Genomic DNA, 9,764 nt, shown 5'->3' with positions numbered 1-9,764 from the left:
GCGATTTTTATTGAAATACTACTCATGAATTATTCAGAGAGAAGCGATGGAACTCAAGAGTCAAGGTGATGCAGAAAATAACAGAAAAAATTATACTGAGGTAAACTTTTGAAAAATAAAAATAGTTAGTGTCATAAACGTCCACGGGGTGCGCTCTCGTTTTCAACAGTTGGAAACGTCATGGATATTGTTTGACAGTTGATAAATTGGCTCAAATTGGGGACCTCACAGTTTCAAAATACTATTTAGATCACTCAAACGCTAAAAAGAATCGAATTATGTAACGGTCAAGATTTATTATAAAGTCAAGGTTGTTTCAGGTAAGGAAACAGAAAAATATTTATATGTCCAAAGGTGACTGTTAAATTTCAGTAGGTATTACAAAACTGCTACTGCACTGTATTTTAGATTACTCTATACGCACAAAAATAACCAAATTACGAAACTGACAATCCCTTTTTACAAAAACGATTATGATAAGCAATTTTTTCGCCCATCTGATATAACAAAGAACCGGATAGCAAGCCCACCCAATTTTCTAGGTACAGATCCTGGAACCTGGAAATAATCCCGATGATTCACTTGCTTTAGATCCGTATCCGCGTGCGTACTTGGAAGAAATTAAATATTCCTCTCACGATTAACAAACAAAGGCTTAAATCTAGCGATTTTTCCTTTTGGGATTGATAAATCACACACACGGGGGGTAATAAATCAGCAAGACATTTTGTTCTATCTGGAATTTGGCGCATAATAAATCAGGGTCGAGGGTCAAATTTCGTCCAAAGTCAATGTCACGGCTGGGGTCGAAAAACTTGTTTCGTCAAAGCCCAAAATAAACGTGGTTTACGAGACACGAAACCCGCCATTTAAATTCTAACAACCGCATGGGTGGTTATAAATTACTGTTTTTTGCATTTTCGTGTTAACCACTGAAATTAAAACCTTCATTCTGTATAATTAATTTGGCGACTCGTATACCACACCGCACGCAGTTGGCAACACTGTCGCCCTCGACGTAACGCGCCAAAAAACCTCCGACGAAAGCGTCCCCAGCACCGTTGGTATCCACAATTGTTGCTTGGTCTAAAGCTGCGACTTCGTATTCGGTCCAATCACAGTTCTCCACCACCAAGACGGGACCGCCCCCTCGGGTCACTACGACGACACGTGACCGGTTATTGTGCAGTCGATTGGTCGCTATGACAGCTTCGACGAGACTCTTTGAGGTTATGTTGTTGATTGCGGCGAAAGCTCGATGTTCCTGGTGTTACAAAAGTAAACAAATGAACGAGACGTAAGATGGACTTACCGCTTCGTTTCCAAAAACTACGGTGGAGTGCCGATAGAGATGAATCATTTGTTGGGGACAGTTCGTGCATAAAAATGGCGCCCCTAAATTGAATGCGATTGTTTTGTCACTCTTACTGGTAATCTGGGTGATCGTGTCGAATGACACATTAATGAAGAAACCCTAAATTAAGGAAAGATGAGAAATAGACGAGTAGAAGAGGAGAATACTGACAGAAATGTAGACGTGAGAAGCTCTGTCAAGCTTTGCGCGAGTGATTTTGTCTAGAGCGAAGTTTTGGGAAGCCCCCAGATCTGTGACAAGTGTGCGCGCCTTGTCGACTAGCAGTACTGCAACTCTTCCAGTACTTCCCCCGATGACTTCGTTCAAATCGGCACCGATTCCTTCCTGTTCGAGTTGTTTTTTGATTAGTAGTCCCCAGGAGTCCCGCCCTATGGCCCCAAAATAAGCGACATTCTCGAGCGAGGGGCTCAGCTTTCGGAAAATTCGCACCGTGTTGGTGACGCTGCCGCCGATTCGCAACGAACAGTCTGCGGCGATCTCGTCGAAGATCGCCTCGAGCGTTTCGTCCATCCTGTAGGCATTGTCAGGTTGCAGTTTGTAGCGCTCCAAGAATCTGCCGCCCACTCGTGTTGTGACATCCACCAAGGGACTCCCGAAAAAAACAATCGTTCTGCAACAAATTCACTTTCAAATCGGAGCGCAAACGGGCAAGAAAGTCGGAACAATTAACGGTGGTTGCAATTCATCACTCGAATGCTCTCACCGTTTGAATCGAAAGTGAAATTAATAGAATAATCGAGTAATCGACAATAAAAAAGAATTGGGACGAAAGGGAGGAGGCGCTTCCTGGTGTCCGTGAACTCTCACTATCGCCTGTTCTTCGGCCGGGCCAAGGAGGAATCTGAAAAATGTGACGCTGTCGGTCGGTGGAAATGCGTAAAAGTAAAAGCCGCGAGTCGGGTTTTCGTCCTAAGACCGAGAGTTTGGGTATGTAAATCAGGAGTCGATGAACTTGGTGTTTTTTTTTTGGGATGATTTAGAAAATAAAAGTGGTCGCCTTGTTTTGGAAACTTTTGCTACAACAAAAACACGCTCGGCGGATATTGTAATAAAACGAAATTTTATATTTCGACGAGTTTTTGTCAGTCGAGATAATAAAACCATTAAATTATCGTGGGGACGTAATGGAAAAATGCTGTAACTCGATAGGGCCGTCATCCTAAACTTGAAACTTGTGATTAGGTACAACAAAAAGTCCGTGAGTGTTAGGTAAAACAAAGACGGGTCCTTCTTTGACTGGTCTTTTAAAAAACTTGCAAACAATAATTATTAGAATATTAATCTAAAGTTCTACATAGACAACCAGTTATACTACTGATAATTAATGAATTCGTGCAATTACCTAATTAAAAACATACAACAAAACAACTTTTCATATATGAAACAATGAGCGATGTATTTTTTAACCGGTTTCAGCAGTTCCTCAATCTTGAATAAAACATCTACTCGTAATTACGATGCAATTACAAGACTAATTATAGTAAAAGTACGGTGACGTGAGGATAAGCTGCTATTATTAGACAGTTGTTTCACCCAAACAAATTAAGCTGTTAAATATTATACCTTTCGCTTTTGCTGAAACAATTAAAAAGCAAAAATAAAAATATTCAAGTAAAATTCCGCCGACTTCCAGTATCTCCATTATCATTTGTTTGAATTTTAAATTTATCACTCTGAAAATAAATCACGCTGACATATCCGGCTTATATTCAAAAGTAAAAACGTATAATAAAAAAATACCAGCCATATCTTAATGCCTTCATCGCTTCATCCAAAAGGATAGAAGAATGTATAGTGAGTAAAAATTTAGTACCGTTAAAGGAGCACTCACCTGCTTGGGTGTGCATTAGTTTTTGTTTCTGAACACATTTGTACGCCTTTTTAACAGTCAGAAATCAATAAATTTCAACATTCTCAACACCATGTGCTGTCTTTGGCACCTTAACCTCAAATTTCGTACCGGTTTATTAAATTTTAAGATCTCGACTTTATGATAGTTTAGTTAGTGAGTCTAGAGGTTTTAATTGTGAATAAATTGCGATAAAGAGACATTAAACATTGCCATCAGTTAAATTAAACAAATAATTATATTGGTGAAGACCCAAATGAGTACCAGTGCATTGTTGGTTGCATAACTTCCTGAATGAAAGTTGACGGATTTTTGTACGTTAATTAATGTATCAACAGGTAATTGAAACACGTGATGATTAATTACTTAAAGATTTTTTTTTTATATTACAATAAATCCTACTTTTAGGGTTCGGTATTGTTAAAATAGCGGATTTAAGTGTTAACCATAGAATATTGAAAGTTACCGTTCGGTATTCTATGGTGTTGACCTTGAACAAATTGTTCCAGTAGTTCCAGGGAAGAAATCAAATTTGTGCTTTTGCACGAACAGACGAACATTCCTACGTCAAGTGCTAAGAGCAATAAGCGCGTTTTCTATACTAGACAAAATGAACAATCAGTAAAAGGAAAAGCTACTCGTAAAACAACATAAAGTCCATTCTCGTTGGATTTTCCTTTTCGAGGTCAAATAATTTAATTTTTTGGCTCTAATTATGTTTTGTAAATAGTGACATGCGGGTAAACACCGTTCACGTTAGATTGAGCATTGCTAAATAGCATTATCTTGATTAGCTGCATGTCACTATTTACAAAACATAATTACAGAGCCAAAAAATTGAATTAGTCAGTCAGTGAACTGAAATTTTGACACACGCAAAAAAATTGTTTTTTTAAGGGACTTACGTATGATAATTGAAGGAACTTCAATCAAAAATCAAATGCATATTGAAACACTATATTTTTCAGCAGTATTTCAAAATATTTGATTTAATTGCTTAACACCTACTGATTTTTCAAATCATAATCACGAAATGCTAGAAAACATGACTTGTATCCTTTCTGCAATCAGCGATTCAACTATAGATGCGTAATGCTGATGACCACTATAGTGGAAGTCTATTTTCGACTAAAATTAGTTTTCGACAAATTCCATACATAAAACCCCAATATAAACTTTGTTTTGGAGCGGACCAAAAGTGATCGGGTCCACCCAATCGATCTAGGTGACGTAAGACGTTAGATTATTATTTTTACTCAGTTCATAACAATAAACAACAATATGTGTATTCTTAAATCTGTTTTTAATTATAATCCCTGTAACGTCCATCCCATTCTTATCAGCGCAACTGTCAAACATCTGTCATCTGTCATTCTGAAACGTCATTCGCCATTTTATCCAACTTCGTGATTGTGTTCGTCTGTATGGTATGAAGTTATTTATTTATTACAATTTGAATTTCCGAACCAGATTTTCTAGATTTAATCGAATACCTTTCAGGAGCAATGGTCGCTCTAAACTGTCCCCTGTGCTGTAACGAAACATTCGCTACCTCTTCATCCCTCAAATGTCACATACTAGAAATTTTGGATAATTTAATATGCCCGACGTGCCAGGAGAAATTCGAAAAATTATCTGAATTGGCCGAACATTTGGAAAATGATTGCGTGGAGACACTGATTTGTTCAGGTAATGATGTCGAAGAGGTAGCTACAAAAAATGAGGAAGTTGAGGATGATGTTAGTCAAGGAGGTAGTATCTTAGCTAAAGCTCTGTTGGCGGAATCTCAGCCGGAAAAAGACGAATCAGAATCGGAATATTTTTGTCAGATGTGCGGTGTGGACTTTGGTGATATTGATGAACATCTGAACAGCTACCACGAAGGACAGGAAATTATTTTGGTATTTTATCGATATATGAGTGTAGAAATTTCTTAATGTGTTTTTTAAGGAAGAAGAAAGTGTGGAAAGCGCGCAGAGTCCAGTCGAGGAACATACGATTTTTATAATAAATTCGACTGATGAACAAGATGATGGAACATCACCTAAAGAATTGGTGTTTAATTCCAATGTCCCCAAGAAGCTCAACACGATAACCCAGCAAGATTTCAAGGACAAGGAAGGTCGCCTCTACACCCGCAAGTTCGTCAAAATCGACAAATTTTGGCTGCAGGAGGACCCAATCAAGCCCGTCACTCAGAAGTACCTGATCGGTGACAACGGCGTGAAGAAACTCGGTCCCGACGAGGCGACCCACATCTTGGATAAAAACTCGATCATCGAGATAAAAAAGTGTCTCAACTGTAATCAGTTCTTCGCAGCAGGGGACGCCTACGAGACTCACGTTTGCCAAGATAATCTCCAACCAGACCCGAGCCCCAAGAAGTCGTCCAGCGCTCCTTACAACTGCGAGACCTGCAACACTACATTTCCCACTTTCAAATCGCTGCGGCTGCACCGCCGCATGCACGAACCAATCAAAACGCGCGAAATCGAGGCGCCGGCCAATTACGACGAGGGGCAGGAGCATGTACGTCACATGTTCATCTGCAAGATATGCAACAAGACTTACGACAAGGAGTACGAACTGGTCCACATGAATTCGCACAATTCGAACAACGGATTCAACTGTGACGTCTGCAATAGGAAGTTTTTCACCCAGACCAATCTGGACATGCACATGAAGGCGCATTCCAACAACAAAAAGTTCACTTGTTCGTATTGCAAGAAACCGTTTGTGACGTACGACGCCCTCAACGAGCATCTCTCGAATCAGTGCCAGAAGCGGCCCTACGCTTGCCAGTTTTGCGGGAGGCGGTTCGCACGCCCCCACGAGAAAGTCAAACACGAGCGGATCCACACCGGGGAGAAACCGCACGTTTGCGACATTTGCGGGAAGGCATTCAGGGTCAGTTACTGTTTGACTCTTCATTTGAGGACCCACTCGGGGACCAGACCCTACCAGTGCAAACACTGCGGGAAGCGATTCAAATCTCATAGTGTCTACAATCACCACTTGTTGACTCACTCTGACGTCAGAGCGTACAAGTGTCCCTATTGTCCCAAAGCCTTCAAAACTAGTGTCCAGCTCGCGGGACACAAAAACAGTCACATCAAACCCTTCACTTGTACAGACTGCAACAGGCCTTTTTCCTCTCTTTACGCAGTAAGGGCGCACATGGAGACGCACAAGAGGGACAACAACTTGAAATACGAGTGCTGGATATGTGGCGCCCTCTACTCGCGGGCGTTCGCTCTTCGGGATCACTTAAAACAGCAACATCAACAAGTCGAGGGGGAGAAGGCGAAAGCCGAGGTGGTGGGGGTCGACGAGGAGATGGAGGCGGCGAATTCGATTCTGGTCAGCGAAGATATTATTTTGGGGTTAGACGGGGCGACCAACATCGAGATCATCGAAAACGAGGCCGAATAGAGATTTTAGCTTTTTATATGTATAATATGTACGCATTTTTGCGGAAGTGAGGATGTACGCTGATTTTTTAATCATTTTTGTATACAAGCACTAGTTACCGATTTTAACCACATTATTCTAATGTTGGCTGTTTTTCCGAATAATGGAATTATGAGCAATTAAAATTACGAAATAAATTGAGAAATGTTAACGAAGTTATAGTTGGAGTGGTACAAATTCTGGCACTTAATTCACCCTTAATTGTTGAGAATATAAAATGTGTTGGATATGTTTGTTATTACATAATAATAATAAAATTCATTAGTGTCCGTTTACTAAATAAAAACTAAGATGTAGAGTGTACGTCCTAGTACTTTCTGCTTTAGGTATGTGATTGGCACCCCTTGTTCTAAATTCGTTGTTCTCTGGTTTGAGAATAACAATCACTTTTTGTGAATCACATCAACATACTTTAATTAGGAATAATTGCGTTTTTTATACAAAATATTTCTGATTTCGTGTTTAAACATTATTATAGGTTTATTATTTGAGGTGTTTTTTATTTGATAGTGACAGCGCTGCAACCTCAATTGTGTAGATTTTTTCATAAAACAACCTACCCCACATAATTTTAGTAAATTCATACTATGAAATGGATCAATAGAACTCCAGAGGTACGTTTATAGTGAGTGAAGAGTGATCTTATATTTCATTTGAGTTTAAAAAAAAATGGTTCAAGAACATGTCTGTATGCAACCAGCTACACATATGTCGATACGGTTTTGCATAATTGGATTATAAAACAAAATAATGTTTGCAGGATCACAGTACTCGAAAATTATAAAATAAGTCTTATACGGCGCAACAGTCCATTATTTATCCGGCGCATCCACCATTTTCTACTACAAATTAATGGATGTTAAGCACTTTTTGGGTCGACTAGATTTGAATACACTACATGAATCATCGATAAATACCGCGCCACAAATACATAGTTCTGTATTTTACGATTACGATTAATATGTGTTCGGAAAAACACTTGCATTTATTTGTCTTGGAACAAACCAAAATTGACAGTGTTTATCGGTTTAATTAATATTTTATAAGTATAACAATGGAAAAAAATATGATTCATTGATTTCCGTAAGTAAGTACATAAATTATAATTGACTTAACCGCTTACAGATAACACATATTGTTAATAAAATTCTCAAACTAAAATTTCAGAACAAAGACTAATAACGATTGAGACATAATGAAAATGAATTTCCTTTTTTAACTAAACTTGACGATACAAGAATGAAAAGTAGGTAACAAAGAAAACTTGCAAGAAATTTATGCATTTTTATAATATGTTACTTATGCAGTCACATTCAATGTATTCGACAACGTTTTTTAACCCAATCTGACGATCAATAAGTTGATAAAATTAAAACTTTTTTCTACTTTGGTATCATAAGTGAATCTTTGTGAAACTGAAAGTAGTGTCACAAAGGAACTTTTTGGGAAACTGTTTTTGGGTGTTTTTTAATACGTATTACGTTGGTATTGCTGTAATAGCACGCTGGCCGGCCTCCGGCATCTCTAGCGAGGTCCTGTTAACAATTAAAACATATGAAATTTTACACAAATTTCACAGAAATACCACCATAACTCATGGCACACAAAAGTCCCTAGATTATTTCATAAACGTTGTTCAAAAATCAAAAAACCATTGTGGTGCAAATAACACACATTTTTCATGACATTTCCTATTACTTATCACAGTGACAAATAAGTCATTTGCACCACAATGGTTTTTTGATTTTTGAACAGCGTTTAATTAGATTGTTGAGTTTTTATCAAATTAATGCGACCAAAGTAGAAAAAATAGTATATTACAGTCGTTTTATAAGACGCACTGTGACAATCGTTCTGTTCGAACACTCCTCACTGCGTTCGTCGTGCCTAACCAACTTGTGTCAATTAAGCGTTTTATAAAACTCGTATAATAATACAGGGTGTTATTGAAAATTGTACAGATATTTTAACCACGAGCTACTGGCTTCATGTAGAACTCGGAAAAAATATTTAAAAAATTCTATGTCAAAAATAAAATGACATTTATTTTTAGAGCTACAATTTTTTTAAATTGCTTTTAGTTTTCTACGTTGTCCTACAACCTCGTAGGTAAAATTTCGGCACATTTTCAAAATACACCCTGTATATCATGTTTTATAAAATGTACGCCAATGCGAAGTACCCTATAGCAAATATGCTTTAAAACAAGGAAACCGCATGTCGACATAAGATATTTTGATTACTGCGTGCTAGGCGAATTCCTTTAAGTAATTTACAATTTATCGAAAAAAAAGGGTTTTTATTTCATTGGTTTAGTACGATTTTAAGGAAATTACTAAAGATTGTAGTAGATCAAGGAGGTTAAAATATTTTAACCTCCTTGCTGTAGATATAGGAAGAAGTTCATGATTAATAGATGAGAGGTTATTTCATCATTGTTTCTTTAATACTGGAAAAATTTGGACATTACAACGGCTTGACAATCATATAGTAATTATGAGAAGACAATTTATATAGTAATTAGAGAAGACAATTTTAAACCTCGCTTCTTTATTATTTTCTTTATAAACTACCTCGGCTTAAAAAAATGTGTTCTCTACCTTGGTGTATATATTATTTTTTTCACTACTAGATACGTTAAAACCCTTTCTAATAATAATTATTAATTAAATTATTTTGTCCGATGCGACGATCTGAGTTCTCATTTTTCAACGGTTGCTATGAAAATTGAAAATCGTCTGTCTAGGTTAACCTATGAAATCAAAGAAAATCTTTCGTTGCTAGGTGACGGCTGTTCATTATTAACCACTGGTTAATAATGAAAAATTATTAACTAGAACACATCATTTCTTCTTGAACCGTTTTGGCTCAAAGCGAATATAAGAAACGTCATGATATATTCGCTAAAATTATACACATGAATTTAGCTGTTAAATTCAATTTATTAAAGGATACACAACCACATTACATTTATAAACCAGAAAATTGTTTAGAAAATGACAATTAAAAATTATATTTTGATCGCACAGTTTTAACTGACATTCACATTCAGCATAACAGACCAGACAT

The 9,764-nt window shown here is 37.4% G+C and overlaps 2 protein-coding genes across 5 annotated transcripts; one reads left to right on the top strand and one right to left on the bottom strand.

The window, feature by feature from the left end:
• Window positions 1-355: 355 nt before the first annotated feature.
• LOC138137784 (uncharacterized) lies at window positions 356-3,457 on the bottom strand. Its single transcript, XM_069057336.1, has 4 exons — window positions 3,207-3,457; window positions 1,526-1,985; window positions 1,313-1,474; window positions 356-1,264 (listed from the first exon to the last, which is right to left on the bottom strand). Exons 1-4 carry the CDS (start codon window positions 3,242-3,244, stop codon window positions 926-928), a joined length of 999 nt encoding a protein of 332 aa, XP_068913437.1. The 5' UTR covers window positions 3,245-3,457; the 3' UTR covers window positions 356-925.
• Window positions 3,070-7,184, top strand: LOC138137783 (zinc finger protein 454-like). Of its 4 annotated transcripts, none has more exons than XM_069057331.1 (3): window positions 3,070-3,169; window positions 4,725-5,125; window positions 5,175-7,184. In XM_069057331.1, the coding sequence occupies exons 1-3, from the start codon at window positions 3,163-3,165 to the stop codon at window positions 6,654-6,656; spliced, it is 1,890 nt and encodes a 629-aa protein (XP_068913432.1). In that variant the 5' UTR covers window positions 3,070-3,162; the 3' UTR covers window positions 6,657-7,184. The 4 variants fall into 4 exon arrangements, with proteins under 4 accessions (XP_068913432.1, XP_068913436.1, XP_068913435.1 ...); XM_069057335.1 differs by lacking the exon at window positions 3,070-3,169 and adding an exon at window positions 4,052-4,454; XM_069057334.1 differs by lacking the exon at window positions 3,070-3,169 and adding an exon at window positions 4,486-4,651 and having other exon boundaries at window positions 4,704-5,125.
• The last annotated feature ends 2,580 nt before the right edge of the window (window positions 7,185-9,764 follow it).

Source organism: Tenebrio molitor, chromosome 9 (genome assembly GCF_963966145.1).
Source record: "Tenebrio molitor chromosome 9, icTenMoli1.1, whole genome shotgun sequence".
Classification (NCBI taxonomy): Eukaryota; Metazoa; Arthropoda; class Insecta; order Coleoptera; family Tenebrionidae; genus Tenebrio; species Tenebrio molitor.
Note: the sequence above shows the minus strand (reverse complement) of the source record. Positions and strands in the feature narration are given on the sequence as shown.

What these genes read in the sequence shown, in the direction of transcription:
- LOC138137783 (XM_069057331.1), top strand. An exon ending in AAGGACAGGAAATTATTTTG is followed by an intron (nt 5,126 to 5,174) that starts GTATTTTATCGA and finishes GTGTTTTTTAAG; the next exon opens with GAAGAAGAAAGTGTGGAAAG.
- LOC138137784 (XM_069057336.1), bottom strand. Translation starts at nt 3,244, where the DNA reads ATGTGTTCAGAAACAAAAACTAATGCACACCCAAGCAG. An exon ending in CTTCTCACGTCTACATTTCT is followed by an intron (nt 1,475 to 1,525) that starts GTCAGTATTCTC and finishes TCCTTAATTTAG; the next exon opens with GGTTTCTTCATTAATGTGTC. An exon ending in TAGTTTTTGGAAACGAAGCG is followed by an intron (nt 1,265 to 1,312) that starts GTAAGTCCATCT and finishes TTGTAACACCAG; the next exon opens with GAACATCGAGCTTTCGCCGC.